The sequence below is a fragment of the Protopterus annectens genome, chromosome 2.part2, assembly GCF_019279795.1.
Source record: "Protopterus annectens isolate FY-2018-M chromosome 2.part2, PAN1.0, whole genome shotgun sequence".
NCBI lineage: Eukaryota > Metazoa > Chordata > Ceratodontiformes > Protopteridae > Protopterus > Protopterus annectens.
Window position 1 is genome coordinate 19,252,620 of NC_056730.1, and position 16,526 is coordinate 19,269,145.

Below are 16,526 nucleotides of genomic sequence, written 5' to 3' on the forward strand. Positions count from 1 at the left end.
AACTCCACATGAGAAAGTTTCAGTGGTTTCTCAAGTCACTTTGGCTTCAACATGTGTACCCCCTAGAATTTGTAGTTTCTCTTCTACCTTGTCTCAGAAAGGAACTTCACAGGACTCCCTTTTCATTCCCCTCTTCCCTCTCAGGAGCTGTTCACAGATGCCTCAGATGTAGGCTGGATAGCAGCTTTTGGCTTCCTAAAAGTGCAATAGTTGTGGTTGCCTCTTCAGCAGAAAGAGCACATCAATGTCAACGAGATGAGAGCTGTCCTGCTGGTACTTTGTGCTTTTCATCCTCTTTTCTGCCCAAGACCTGTCAAGGTGTTTACAGACAATACCACAGTGATATGGTATATAAACAAGCAAGAGGGAACAAGATCTTATCTTCTTTGCCAGTTGGCACTCCTAGTTTGGGATCTTGCTATCCCCGTATCAAGTGACTGTTTAAGCAGTTTACATTCCCTCAGGTCAAAATATTGTGACAGACACTCTGAGCAGGTCCTTAACTCAATCCCATGAATGGATGCTTCACAGGGATGTGTTTCTAAACATTATCCACCATTTAGGTACTCCTCAAATAGATATTTTTTCTCCACTCTGAACAAACAACTTCCTCTATTTTGTGCCAGAGTCCCAGGTCCTCTGGTTTGGAAGGTGGATGCCCTATATTTCTATTGGAAGGGGATGTTTCTTTATGCTTTCCCTCCCTTTCCCCTCATTCCAAAAGTCCTGTTCAGAATTCAGCAGGATGCTCCCAAAGTCTTGTTGGTAACTCCCTTTTGTCAGAGACCGCATTGATTCCCTCCTCTTCTGCATTTAGCCAAGGACAGTCATCATAAGTTAGCTCACAGGGTGGACCTACTCACGCAAGACAAGGGATCTCTCATCCATCCCCACCTGTCCACTCTTCAGCTGACACTGTAGGTGATAGGATTTTGATTCCACATAGACACCTTTTTTCTGAGGACATGCTTAGGGTCCTGCAAGAGGTCAGGAAACCCAGTACTAGGAAATCCTACTTATCCGAATGGAAGAGGTTTTCTGTTTAGTGTCTTCTTGTAACCTGGATCCACTTTCTGTGGATGTTCCTTTGGTTCTGTCTCATCTGTGTGAATTGCTCAATGCTGGGTTGTCTTATTCTTCTGTTAAGGCCCACTTTTCAGCTATTTCTGCTTGTTTGCCTTTATATCCTCCTTTAGTTTTTAGATTTGAAAATAAACAGTTCCTTAAAGGCATCCTTCATATCAGGCCTCCTAGGAAGCCTCTTCCTCCTCCCAGGGATCTTAATTTTGTTTTAGAAAAATTGACTCAGGCTGCTTTTGAGACTGCAGCTTTCAGCTTCCTTGCGACATTGCTGTTGGAAGACTGTCCTTTTGTTGGCCTTTACTTCTGCCAGACAGGTGTCTGAGCTTCAAGCCCTTATGGCCTGTCCTCCATTTTTGTTTTTTCATAAGGACAGAGTGTGCTTGTGTACTAATACTTCTTTGATGCCCAAGGTGGTGAATGAGTTGTCCCTTAATCATTCTGTTCATTTGCCCACCTTTTTCCCTTCTCTGCAGTCTGCCAGTGAAAAGGTGCTGCACAGATTGGATCTGCATAGACAACTGATTTTATTTGGATAAGACTAAGACTGTTAGGAAATCTGATCAGATCTTTGTTTCCTTTCATCCTGGGTCCTTAGGATTTTCTGTATCCAAGCAAGCTATTTATTTTTGTGTCTCAAAAGCTATTTCTTTTTGTTATTCCTTTCATATTAAGAGCCTTCCTTATTCTATTAAGGCTGATTCTACTAGGACTGTGGCTTACTCTGGTGCTTTTTTTCATGGGTTTGGATACTAACTTTATTCTTGAGGCAGCTACTTGAACTTCTGTGCATATGTTTACCAAGCAGTACAAGTTGGATGGAATCTCCAGAGCTAGAGCTAGTTTTTCTAGGGCCATTCTTCATGGATTCCTAGAGGGCACTGCTAGTCCTTCCTCCTCCTAAGTTTCTTCCTGAGCTTTGGCACGCTCCCTAATGTTATGAATACTGCAACAGTGAAATGGAAGGACATAGTACAGTTGTGTAAAATTTTACCATAATGGTAGATGTCTTTCTCTTCAGTGTTGCAGTATTCACTCCCAGTGTTGCAGTATTCACTCCCTCCCTCCACCCCCTGGTCCATTTCTCTTCCGGATGTACTGATTACCTCTCTTTTCCTTGCACTGGTGTTCTTCCAGCGGCTCTAATTTCTGAGGATGGTATGTCCAGATGTCACCTTTATGCCCTATGCTGTGTGAGGAGCATACGTGTGACTTACAGCGTACCTTAAAGCAACCTAAAGACTTTGGTATACTGGCTAGACATTGGGCCACTCCTGGCAGGGGATTCTTAATGTAATGAATGCTGTAACAGTGAAGAGAAGGACATCTACCGTTATGTTAAGATTTTACACAACTGTACTTTCACTGGTTTTACAATGCTTGTGTGAGTTACTGTCCTATGGCCTTTCTAATTCCTGTATTGAGGTTAATTTAATAGCCATTTCAGCATATCTGCCCATGGATACTCTTCTTTCAAGGTAGTCACATGTGAAAATGTTCTTGAAACGGGTTTAGCATAAGAGGCCTCCAAGTAAACTGCTGGCCCCTCCTTGGGATCTTAATTTTGTTTTAGAGAACCAACAGTCGCTCCATTTGAACCGACTAATCTGGCTGACTTGAGGTTCTTAACGTGGAAAACAGTTTTATTGATTGCTCTGACCTTTGAAAAAAGGGTCTGTGAGTTTCAAACACTTATGGTGAGTCGGCTCTACCTCATTTTCCACAAGGAAAGGGTTGCTTTGAGAACTAATCCTCCTTCTTTGCCTAAAGTGGTATCCAAATTTACTTAAAGTCAAACTATCCATCTCCCCATTTTCTTTCCTGAACCTAAAACTGAAGGAGAAAGAATACTGCATACCTTGGATGTTCAGACAACTCAGATACTAAATCTTTCAGGTCATTGGATCAGTTGTTTGTTTCTTGTGAAGGTAGAAGAAGGGGCAACCAGTGTCAAAACAGACTTTTTCCAAGTGATTGTCTAAGGCTATTACCTTTTGTTGTACTCACCATGGCAAATCTATTCTAGAAAGGGTCAAGGCCCACTTTACAAGGACCATGGTTTATTCTGTGGATTTTTTGAAAGGGTTGGATTTTAGAAGTATTCTAGAAGCTGCTACTTGGTTCTCTGTACATACTTCTACAAAGCACTATAAACTTGGATTCCTTCTCTGGTTCTAGATCATGGCTTGTTAGGACCATTCTCCAGGTGCTCATGGACCCCTATCCTTTCACCTCCCAGATATAGTTAGCTATGGTAATCTACCCTTGTAGTTAAAGCTACTTTAGCAGTGATCAATATGAAGAACATAGTACAGTTGTATAGGTTGCACTTAACATAACATTAGATGTTTAACATAACTGTAGATGTTTGAATGATTACTGCTGCAGTAGCTGCTCCCTCCTTCCATCCCCATTGTTTTTCATGTGTTGTTTTTATGCCAGGGTGTAGACATTTATTTTTTTATTATTCTTAGCCTTGTCTTTTCAGGGCTTAACCTGTGTCTCTCTCTGCTGGCAGGAAAGCTCGCGCCCAAACTTGTCTTTTAGTCAGCTCAGCTTGACAGTTTGGGTGTGTGGAAGGTGGCGTGAAGCTTTGGATACTGATAGGCTGTTGTATCCTTGGCAGGATGGTAAGACATATAGCTAAGAGTAATGCAGCGGTAATCATTCAAACATCTACTGTTGTGGTAAGTTCAAGTTATACAAGTATACTTTCTCAGGCTTTTTATCTTGAAGTCCGTATGTTGGTGTTCTAACTCTTGAAGTAAGCACTGGATTTTGCGTGATTTCCTATATAGCTTGCCTTACATGTTGCTTAAAATGATCCGTCCAGTACAATGATTGTTAATAGTTTTGGGGAATTTTTGAGAAGCAGCTTTATGACTGGAATTCATTATAACTATTGTAGAGAAGTTATTTAACCTTGATTAATTACAATCTGATGTGCTTGCCAACCTTACGCCACTTCATCTTTACACATGTTACGAGTAATAACTGAGCGACTGGCATTTTGTAATGTAGCTCTTTTGAGATACAAATTGCAGTCGTACGTGTATTTAAAGCTTTCAGCTTAAATAGAATGTTAGTTAGTTTATTCTTGGAAGATCATTGTGTTTCTTCATTGGCAAGGTAAGAACTGTTTGCTTACTTGTTATCGATGTTTTTACTTTAAGGCAGGGGATTAGGGCAGTGAACTGTTAAATAGAGTTTCATTGTGGAGTCCAAGAATTGATTCTCTTAACCTTTATTTGCCTGCTCTGTGACTGATCACATCACTTTATTTTACGTATTTAACTTTTGTTTACTGGGAAAGTCTGACTTGGAATGAAGCCAATTTTCAGCAGAGGCTTGGGGAGAAACGCTCCAGATGTATGTCTTTGTAACATGGGAGGAAGCCGGAGCACCCGGAGGAAACATGAATGCAGGGAGGACATGCAGACTCCACACAGAAGGCACCCCAGCCAAGAATCAAACCATAGATTCTCTTGCTGTGAGGCAACAACATAACCACTGCACCATCCACTTAACTAAGCAATGTTTCCCAGGTCAAACCTGAACAGAGATTTGTACTTAGTGGGTTTAACTAGTTAGGAAGTTAGAAATATGTATTTTATGTTTCTTTTTCTCACCTTGAGACTTTCAGTGAGTAAGGAGATTCTGAATTTTGTATACAGTAGACTCCCTCTTATCCGGTCTCGCTGGGACCGGACCTTAGGTTGCATAAACAAATGGCTGGTTAATCAGAAAAAGTATACAAAATAATATTTTTAGGGTATAAATCAGCTAGAATAACATGATTTGTGCTAGTATGCATTTTTCTAATGAATATGAAGTCTAAATCTCAAATGATTGTCATTATTTAGCCCAGAAGAGATGGAAATATTGTTCCTCGGTCAGTTAAAGCGAGGCCAGATAAGTGGGAGTCTACTGTAGTCACCCTACATTTTATTATAAGTCTAAAGTACATCAAGAGAAAGATGACCTTCTGTGATGATAATCAGACTGAAAATGATGCTGCCACTGAAAATGAAATTTGCAAGCAGCTACATTTTCAGTGATACTTTGGGCTTAATATCAAAAAAGACTGCTTCTTACAAGTAAAATAAGTCATAAATCTTGGCAGGCTAAGGAGATGAATGCTGCAAAATAATGACCATGTTTGAATGTCTCATATTTAAGTGATGGCTGTGTTTTATTCTGTAAGTCTGCGGACCAAGATGTCAGATAATTTACTGAACCAGGGGGATGGAGGTTTCTGTGTTGTATTTATGCCACTGTATTTTAAATTTTGTCAAAACAAAAAAAGTAACTGAAACCACGAGCAGGGATAAAACAACAGCTGGCAAACAAAAAGGTACCACGAGCAGGGATTAGTAATGGACTTGTCACTGCACTGATACTGTTGCTTTACTTTTACCATTTTTATTTAAAATTTTACAATGGCATGGATTTGTTACCTTAAAGTATGCATGTTTTTTTTTCTTTTCAGGAGTGACAGCTCAGTTCGATTCTTTATCTTCTTCTTTGTATATATCTCTCAGTTTGCTGTTCACGTTCTACAGACAGTAGGATTAACGGGTTGGGGTAACAGGTGAGTTATGTTTTATTAATTGTCTAGTCTTCATTGCTTTGCCTGCATATGTTGCATGTTGCTGTAATTGTTATTGGATGCTACCAGTGAGGCACCGTGTCAGCTGCTGAAATGAATTCCTACTTTACTGGTCTGCATATAAGTAGACTACTAACCATTAAACTTTGTGATGTTATAACCATGAAGTATGTTGCTGCTTGCTGAAGTTTAGCCATTTGTAGCCATGTAGAATTCTTTCAAAGAGTTTGACTAAGTGGTTATACTTTGTGTGTGCATAAAGAGAATTTTAATGCAAGTACTCCACCCTTCTTCTGTTTTCTTTATTAGTCCCAGATGGTCTGCTAGCTTTTTCACCCTCAGGGCCTTCTCCATCTTCATGTATTGTAAGTGTACAACTTGTACTTTTTTAAATTAATCTTTACAAGATCCCTATCCCTTGATAAGGTAGCACTTTCTATGCATAATGTCTTTTATTGCCAGTTTGTTACTAAGCTTTCAAGTGTCTCTGCATCCATTTCCCTTCCTTGATTTGTTTGTGTCTTTCGGCTTTTCCCGGTTAGGGGTCGCCACAGCGGAACTCCAGTCCGCTAATGATTGGCAGTAGATTTTTACGTGCCAAGTTGCCACCCCTGACGCACAACCTTCAACAAAGGTATGCCCATTCACACATGTCTCCACACAGAAGACGCTCTAGCTGAGAATTGAACAGGACAATACTGTGAGGCGACAATGCTACCACAGCACCACCACCGCAGTCTTCATATATGCATTTCAATTTGTAGATTTTGTTGTAACTGGTAAAACTTAGTTTCATTTAAGGCATTAAAAAAGGACTGGTCTTGGCAGTGAACCAGAGTGTATTTGTGTTGTTGCCTTTCACCCTCAGAGTGAATTTTGTTTCACAGGACTCCATTTCGTGGATGCATTAATCAGAAATCTCGGTTTAGCAGAAATTGGCCAACAAAGAATTGGTCCTTTCCAGTGTCAGACAGGCCACAGAGAGGCAGATACAGACGCCTAAGAGACAGATCTCAACCCCAAGGCTCAAACAGACAACGACAGTGGGGCACCTCAACCCCAAAAGGAGGTGAGGACAAGTCTCAACCTTACAGGAAACAGTCACAATTACTTTCCTCTTCGTACGCCAAGCACGTCCCTTTTGGAAGCCCCCTTAAGGGGAAAACTAGCACTTTTTTCTCAAAACTGGCAAACAATCACCCAAGACAAATGGATTCTGAATATTGTGGCTCAAGGCTACAGATTCCACTTTCATACTTATACCAAAGCTAAAAGGAATACCAGACCTGCCACAAAGTCAATGGGCAGAGGCACAAAAACAAATTTCAGCCCTCATGGACATGAGAGCTATACAAAAAGTACCACAACAGGAACAAGGACAAGGATTTTTCTCAAGACTCTTCCTGGTCCCCAGAAAGGACAAAGCCTGGAGGCCCATACTAGACCTTTCAATTCTGAATACTTACCTGAATATTCCGAAATTCAAAATGTTGACATTACAGCAGCTTCTACAAGAAGGCTTAGCTTGTTACTCTGGACCTCAAAGAGGCATACCTGCATGTCCCTATCAGACAAAATTGCAGAAGATACCTCAAATTCAAAGCTGGTACAATGCACTACCAATTCTTTGCACTGCCCTTTGGCTTATCTACTGCGCCCAGGGTCTTCACAAAGTGCCTGGCACCAGTAATTGCATTTTGTAGACAAAAAGGAATTCGAATATACCCATACCTGGACGACTGCCTCATTCAAGCAGAGACAAAGGACATTCTTCTACAGCATCTGGCATTTGTGAAAAAGTTGCTAATTTCTCTAGGGTACACAGTAAAAGAAAAGAAGTCAAAGCTAGTGCCCTCACAACAGATTATATTCCTGGGTGCCAGCTTAAGTACAACGGCCCAGATGGCTTACCTCACGCCAGACAGACAAGTTCAACTAAGCCAATATTTTCAATTACTGGCAAAAAAGTCCCATCTGCCTGCAAGAAAAATTCTGCAGGCCCTGGGATTCATGGCATCCTGCATACTACTAATACCATATGCCAGACTGCATATGAGGAAATTACAATGGTACCTAAAAAGTGTTTGGACTCAACACTCTCACAGTTTAGAAGCAGTAATACCAATGATTCCCTGCCTACAGCAGGAGTTTCGATGGTGGGCACAGGCATGTCACCTAAACAAGGGTCAGCCTTTCACCCAACCCACAGCCAGGCAAACTCTAACAACAGATGCTTCAGATTACGCCTGGGGAGCACACATGGCAGGAAAATGCATTCAGGGGAAGTGGACCACAGACCAAATGCGTCTTCACATCAATCAAAAAGAGATGTTGGCTGTTCAAAATGCCCTAACAGCTTTCAAGGACCTTCTACATCCAGGACAACTATTACTAAAGACAGACAACACCAAAGTAATGTGGTACATAAACAAGCAAGGGGGCACTCATTCTTATCCCCTATGCAGGCAAGCCATGACCTTGTGGAACACAGCTCTAACGTACCAAGTTCATCTGCAAGCAAAATTCTTGCCAGGAAAGAAAAATACTCTGGCAGACGACCTAAGCAGAAATATCCTGGACCCTCACGAATGGAAATTGAATCCACAAATCTTCAGCATAATGCAAAAATGGGGATGCCCAGACGTGGATCCTTTTGCCTCACCACTGAATTGCCAACTACAAAAATTCTGCACAAGGACTTATCACAAACAAGCATGGAAAGTGGATGCTCTTCTGTTCAGCTGGAAATATCTAAAAGTTTATGCCTTCCCACCACTGCTTCTCCTTTCAAAGGTACTCCTAAAAGCCAGACAAGAAAAAACGCAGATGATCCTGATTGCTCCAGACTGGCCACGTCAGCACTGGTACCCTATCTTAAGGAACTTGGCTCAGGGCCCACCATGGATTTTGCCCCAAATTCCACACCTTCTGACTCAACAAAACAATCAGTTCCTGCACGGTGAGCTCAAAATCCTAAACCTGGCTGCATGGCAGATACTTTAGTCAAACAGTCAACACCTCTCTCTAAAGCTGTTATGGATGTCATTTTGGAGGCCAGGAGGCCTAGCACCAGGAAAGCTTACTTAGAAAAATGGAAGAGATTCTGCACCTGAAACCAGGCCCAAAGCCTTGACCCTCTAGTTCCAAGCATTCCTCAGATTTTACAATACTTAACTGAGATGCTGGACAGAGGCCTATCCTTTTCATCAATTAAGATCCACGCCTCTGCCATTTCAGCACATTACAACACGGATCCTCCTGTATTCTCTCATCCCTTGCTAAAGCAGTACCTCAGAGGGGCTAAAAACATAACACCACCCCGGAGAGCACCAACACCAACTTGGGACCTCAATTTCGTTTTGGAAAAACTGACCCTACCACCTTTTGAGCCAGCCAATACAGCCGATCTAAAAATATTATCATGGAAAACAGCACTGCTCCTGGCAGTAACTTCAGCACAGAGTCTCAGAGCTACAGGCATTAATGGCAGTGGAACCTTTTATAATTTTTCATCAGAACAGGGTACCTTTAAGGACAAACCCTACCTTTATGCCAAAGGTGGTATCTAGTGTGGCTCTTAACCAAACCATCCATTTGCCAACTTTTTATCTAAACCCCCAGAATAAAGGGGAGAAACTTCTGCATTCTTTGGACATACACAGGCAGCTACGCTTCTACTTGGACAAAACAAAAGCTTTCAGGAAAACTGAAGTGTTTGTAGCATATGCTGCAGGATCACAGGGCAAGGCTATCTCAAGGCAGACTATATCCAAATGGATAGGGCACTGTATTTGGTACTGCTACACACAGCATGGAAAATCAGTCCCTAATAACATTAGACTGCATTCCACCAGGGCAACAGCCACTTCAACAGCCTTTCTCAGAGGAGTACCTACCAAGGAAATTTTGGAGGCTGCAACTTGGAGTTCAGTGCACACCTTCACCAAGCATTACCACCTGCCTCTTTACTCTAAATCCAGAGCAGGATTTGCCACTGCAGTTCTGCAGGGTCTCATAGCCAGTCCTAACTCTTTATAGACCAGCCACCCAACCTTAGCTTTGGGATTCTACCCAAGTGTGATGACTACAGCAGTGTAACATGATGAACATGGTACAGTTTTGTACCTACCATAAATGTAGATGTTCAAGTGTTCACACTGCTGCAGTCCAGGTTACCCTCCCTCCATCCCCTCTGAACTAGCTGGCCTTATCTATACCTTTCTATCATATACAACCTTTGGGGTGTATTTGCTGGTAACTGAAGGTATTGTATTTATTTTATATGTATATTTTTGATTAGCAATATGTATTGCCTACCTACTTGGGGACACCTGACATCTGGGGCAAGAAAAACTGAAGAAAATGGCGTCGGATGCATATTACATACCCCTGGTGCACTGATGTCAGGGAAAAAGTGACAGCAACCAATGCTGGACCAAGACTTTGGAACTCTGGCCGACTGCAGGACCGCCTGACGGCAGGATAACCCAAGTGTGATGACTGCAGCAGTGTGAACACTCGAACATCTACATTTATGGTAGGTACAAAACTGTACTTTATGTACTCTTCTGGCTCTCACAGGACTGTCTGTTTTTAAAAAAAGACAGTATTTCCAGGACCGTTGTGTGAATATGCTAGTTATCTAGTGGTTTGTCTGAATATGTCAGTTATCTAGTAGGTCTGATGTAGTTGGCTAGCCAAACTTCCAGCAAATTAGTTTTCTCTTTAGGAAAGCCAGAACATACGTGTATCATATCTGATTTTCCCACTAGGCTAAGTAAATTAGGAGCTCTGATTTGGTTAATGTAAATTGATATCACCAATCCCAGGCCATCTTTTTCCTGTTGCAGTAAGCTTTAGAGCTGCCTTAACACTACCTTTACCCCAAAGAATCTGTTTAAAACCTTAACACATCCCATATAGTGCTGCCTGTCCACATAAAACACTTTAGGGACCAGCTGTAGTATTATTAAGAGCCTGTCCAAAACATGTATTGTACATGTTGCCAACTCAGCACCTGCTTCTCTGTTTTTTTCTAGTTATCTTTTCATAGTTCTGTACTGGGACTCCATATTTATCTTATGTGAGTCTTAACTTCCAAGCATAAATCCTGCTATGCCACTTTTGAAAGCTTATATACAAACTGAAGCACTTATGAATGTTCTTTTTTATTGTTATACTCCCACCAAATTCGTGGGACATGCTCCATTCTTTCTCAACCAAATCTTCAGGGTTGATGAGCACCAACAAAATGTTGTCTGCATATATGCTAACTTTGTTCTAATCCCTGTGCCTGAATTCCACGAATCCCCTACATTCCTCTTATGTTATCTGCTAATGGTTTAAAAAAAGTGTGTGTCGCAGATTCTGAACAGCCTCCCCCATTAACCATATTCTGCAATGGCAGATGTTCATCATAGTGGTTACTGCAGTGTTATTTCTTATCCATGGGATTTGCCAAAGACTAACACCTGACCATGCAGTCCAACTTCCACAACATTCGCAAATATCGCCATGAACATGACATCTCCTTACCTGATATTCAGATCAGTGTGTAGCTTATAAGGAGGAGATGATCACACCATTAGTCACTTCTTTTAGTCACAGAGAAGCAATCAGTTACCAGTCCATGGTCTGTCGGATCCCTTCCAAGCACATTTCAGATAATAAGGGCTCAGTACAGGAACTTTTAATTGGATTTAAATTATCACTATTATTTTGCCTATTATGACTGTCATTGCTGGATATGACTTTTTGCTTATCATTAGAAATTGTTTTTTCAAGATTCTCTAAAGTATATGACATCATTGGAAAAGTGTTCACACAAATGTACATTTAGAAGGCAAATCCTGCCAAAAAGTTTCTGTGGTCAGTGCTTCTTTCTCTAGGGGAGAACAGTAACACCAGATTTTATCTTATGAGTACTGTGCTACCTTTAGAAAAAGAAATCTGGCAAATAGAGTGCAAAGCTTAAAATTGTGACTGCATCAGAAGATGCTCAAGGCCTTTAATGGTCATGGCCTGTCATACCTCAAGTGAGCTTTCTACCTCCAGGCTCCAGCAGAGAAAGACATAGAAAACTGAGTAGCCCCAGAAGATTGCCATAAGAATTCGCTGACAGAAAACAAAAGGCCTTAGAGTCCCTGTCAGTCCCACAGAAACCCACTGGTGTCGTAAGTAGAAGGGACTTGCTTCATGTTTCTTTCTTCTGTGGAGTCCCCCCTCTCCATGCCATCTGTGATTGCAGACAGTGCAGTTCAGAGTTTGGCTGATGCTTTACAAACCTCTGAGTGAGGTACCCTGGAAGTCATTTTCCCTATGCCGACAAAGAATGTCACCCATCTAGAATTCTATCCACTCTAACTGAATAAAGTATAATATTGGATATTCAAACAATTTTAATGATAATAAAGAGGACCTGCTTGAACAGTTCTACAGGCCTCAAATTACAGAAGTTTTGCCTGCCTTTGGCACTGAAGTCCAGTTTCCCCTTTCTTTGCTAACACGCCAAGTATTCTTTGATTGTAGGGCATTTGTGGAGGACTATTCTGATCACACACAAACATGTGTGTTGGGGTAATGCCCTCTGAGGAAGAGGAAAGAGTCTGTGTGAGCAGGCTTCTAGTTTTCTGACCCTGAAGGGTAGGACCTGCTGTACTTATTTTATCTTATATGTAGTAGCATTGTGATATGATGTCAATGATGAGACCATTTCTTCATGTTGCCTTTAAGAAGACATTTTTTTGGTAACTGTGAATTTAATGTGTGAACATTTTTAGCAGAGTTTCAGAGTTGTCAAGTCCAAAATTAGGTACTTTGATTTGGTAGACATGTAACAGACCAAGACCCTGGCAGTACCCCTTGTGCTCCTAACATTAGATGATGCCTTTAAATCCACATCCCTGAGTCCAGATTTACAGTCATGACCCTTAGAAACCATACAGGCATTCTAGGGTACAAGTGTTCAATTAGATTTATAGAAACCCTACAGCTAACCCAATATGGTATAACTGGAGGTCACCGGAAGATGAAAACTGGCTCCTGGTCCAAATGCTGCTCTTAACCATAAGACTAGCAGGATACCAAACCATTTCATTTAGATGGTTTATACCTCTGCCATCCTGCCTTTTATGGTAGTAAATTGACAGTCTCTATAATGAAGTACTAAGGGGAGATCCACAAGCAAATTAAAGATATAATTTTGGAAGTCCCAAACAAAAAAAAAGTAATGGAGAAGGTATGCAAGCTAATCTGGACACTTTGAGTGGCCAAACACAACATACATACAATGTTGTACATGCCTATGGCAGAGAAACAGCCACTCGCACAGTACTGAGACAGCATGTTTGGATGTGATTGTAGCTTTTATGGACAGATATCAAAAGCCTGCTGTTCTGCACACCTTTACACCAGAATCTGTACTTTTAGATTACTTTCTCAGAAACTTTTGAAGGGCTCAGAACAGAAGAATAAAGCTGCCAGTCAATAAAGCAGGTTTTCACCAACTCAGTCATATGGAAAGCGTCACTTGGAGGGGATTCCAGACTTTCTCATCTCCGGTATGGACTGACCATGGAGGCTGATTCTGGATCTTTCTAAGTTAGACAAGTTTCTGAAAACCACCAAGTTCTAAATGCTCAGTCTGAAAGCCCATCTCCTTTGACTTTTTCCAAGACCTCTCTTAGTCACATGGGACCTGTGTGAGAATAGTTAGGACTGTAGAATACTGGAATGAGCTGGAAATAACTGGAATGAGATTGGAATGAATGTCTTTATCTGTTAATTACCCACACTTGTGCTGAACAGGTGCTAGTCTCTCCTTTGTGGGCCAAATCATCTACTTTTCAGAATAAAGTCTGCACACAATGTAGTTTGTTTGAGTGCTTTATTATATACAATAGAGGCAGATGTCAATAATTTCTGAATCAAATCTTAATGTCCATAGCACTCATTATATTGTCCATAAATTCTGTACACAGAAACATACCGTCTCCAATAACAGTGCTGATAATTATGTCCATAGTTTCTGCACTTGTATTTTGATAATTATGTCTGTAGCTTCTGCACTTGTATTCTTATCCCCCTGAGTAGTATCATTGATATTCTGGAGTGCTGGGTATTTGACCTGACTTCTGTACCCATTCTCAAGTGTCTATATAAAACTTCTGAGAACTGCACTGCAGTGATTTTCTGCATATCAGTCCAAATGAACTAACTGTGTCTGAAGTATCTCCTAATAATAGCAGAACTAGGAGTTGTACCAGAATTGCTGGAACCTGTGCTCTGAGACACTGCCTTCCAGACTATCTGCAAATATACAGAGCTGAGTATATATTTTTTTGGTTATAGAGTTTAATTGTTGCTTAGATCTCTGTTGAAACTGTTGTCTCACTGTTCTGAGAGACTGATCTGCAAATATACAGAGCTGAGTGTATTTTTTTGGTTTTAAAGATTGTACTGTTAGTTGTTGCTTAGATCTCTGTTGAAACTGTTTTGTCCCACCCATCCTCCCTATTTTTGGTTTGTAGTTTAAATTTGGAGGCTTGTGCAGATGTCCTTCAAGAATGCAACTGCAGTCCTGACATATGGGTTGTCCTGCCTCAGGCAGCCCTTCGGTCGGCCGGATTCCAAAGTCTGGGTCCGGCGTCGGCTGATGTCGCCTCTTCCCCAACGTCAGAGCGGCTGGGGTATAAAAGCATCAGCCGACGCCATCTTCTTCAGTCTTTCTTACCGCGCGGTGCCCGAAGCAGAAGCAGTTTGCAAGTGCCGGTCGGCCAGCTCCTGTGTTTTCAGATACCGAAGTCATCAAAAAGCTAAGTACCCCATTGGGGAACCTTTTCTTGCCTCAGCCGATGTCAGACAAAACTGCAAAAGTTAATAATTGCCTGTCTTGTGGTAAACAAATACCACATAAGGACTTCCATTCTTACTGCCTTCCCTGCCTCGGCCCAGACCACGACGTCTCGGCCTGTGCTGCCTGTGCTTGCTTCAATAAGCGCACACTTAGGCGCCGGGCAGAATTTGCTGAAGACTTTTTTGGGGAAAATTACTCCTATATCATGCCGTCGGAACTACCGACAGCACATGTTTCCAAAAAACGGAAGGACCAGGACCAACATTCGCGGCCCGCGACTTCCACCGACACCACGCTAAAGCCTACCGCGAGTGCATCAGTCTCTTCAGAGGCAGTAATTCAACCGCTCCAGGCCGACGACACCGCTTTACCGCACACTTCGGTCCCGGAGGCTACCCCGGTGCCGGTTGTTGATTTTCCTCCTGAAACCGAAGCCCAAGATTTGCCTGACACCATACCGGTGGACAAAGTTACTCCAGCACGTGGGGCAGCTAGGCCTCCTGTGTCTATGTCCATCAAGGCCTACACACATGCTAAGGTTGCCAACCAGGCTAAGTCTCACCCTCCTAAATCTTTTTCACAGGGTCCCACTTCTGATAAACAGATCATGACTTTAGCTGCAGATCTAATTTCTTTAATCAGGGGCTCTCAGGCTCATCCAGACAGAGGTTCTCAGCCACCTTCAGACAAAAGGCCTAGGGTTGAGCAGACAGATACCCTTTCCTCAAATGAAGCCTCTGGTGAGTCAGGCCTTTCAGATTCCCAGGAAGAATCCTTCCCGGCCTACAAGGATTCTGATGCTGATGAATCCATTCCCTCTGCCTCTCCTCCTGAGGATATTTCTTCGGAAATTCTCCACTCCATGAGAGAGCATTTTCAGTGGCAGGGCCAGGATTTCTCCGACTCCAGGAAAAGGCTTCGGACTTTCCTTAAGTTACTCCAGCACAGGCCTTTAGCTATTCCCCCAGTGTTAGATGTACTGGATGATGTGTACTCAGACTCCAGTACTTCTCCTGATTCTCTCCCTCCTGCTCCGGTCAAGCCAGACAGATATTACAGGGTTCCTGAAACTCATAAGCATCTCTTTAAGGCCCACTCTGTTGATCTAGAAACTATTTCTCAGGGGCCCAAAGGAGTGGCTACTTCCACGGCCAAAAATCCTTTGCCCGCAGACAGGGAATCTAGGTCCTTGGAGAGGTGGGGTAAAAAAGTTTATACCTCGACCACCCTTGCCATGAGGGCTCTTAACTGTCTTTTTCATATGTTTCAGTATCAGGATTTCTTGATGGATGATTTGCAGGAAAAGTTAGCCTCTCCTGAGCCTTTAGATAGAAAGGCCTTGCAGGATTTGGTTCATAACACTCAGCAGGTTAGCAGTCATTTTCTTCAGTGTGGTTATGATGCATTGGAAGCTTCATGTAGGGCAGCTATGACAGGGGCCGTCATACATAGACATGCTTGGTTGAAAGAACAGACATTGCCAGATCATGTTAAAGTAAAGCTTCTAGATGCACCTCTGGAAAAAGACAAGCTATTTGGTGCTAATGCACAGGGTGTGTTGAAATCAGTTGAGGAAAAGGCTAAATCAGTACAAACAGTCAAAGATTTCCTCCAGGTTCAGCAGGAATTGGCCTTCGAAGAATTGGTCCTTTCCAGACACTGACAAGTTTCAAAGGGGAAAAAAACAGGCGTGCTCGAGGTAGAGGGCAATACCGAGGCTCCTACAGGGGCCGCCAATGGCAACCAACTAATCAGAGAAGTGGCGCAGGGACTCCTACTGCTCCACAGGGACAGTCACAATGACTTGGCTTTGACACCGCCGACCAAGGCTCAAACAGAAGCACCTTTAGGCGGAAAATTATCCTTATTTTACAAAAAAATTGGCACATTTTTACAAAGGACAAATGGATTTTGGACATAATAGACAAAGGTTACAGGTTCCACTTCCATACCTTACCAACAAGACGAGGCATGCCAAACCTG

At 42.2% G+C, this 16,526-nt stretch overlaps 1 protein-coding gene across 1 annotated transcript in view; it reads left to right on the forward strand.

Moving 5' to 3' along the window:
- Nucleotides 1-16,526, forward strand: part of SCAMP1 (secretory carrier membrane protein 1) — a 1,252,061-nt gene that overhangs the window by 864,913 nt on the left and 370,622 nt on the right. Inside the window, exon 7 of the mRNA XM_044063705.1 lies at nucleotides 5,570-5,671. Coding sequence (XP_043919640.1) covers nucleotides 5,570-5,671 — 102 coding nt within the window. The remainder of the gene's footprint in view (nucleotides 1-5,569; nucleotides 5,672-16,526) is intronic.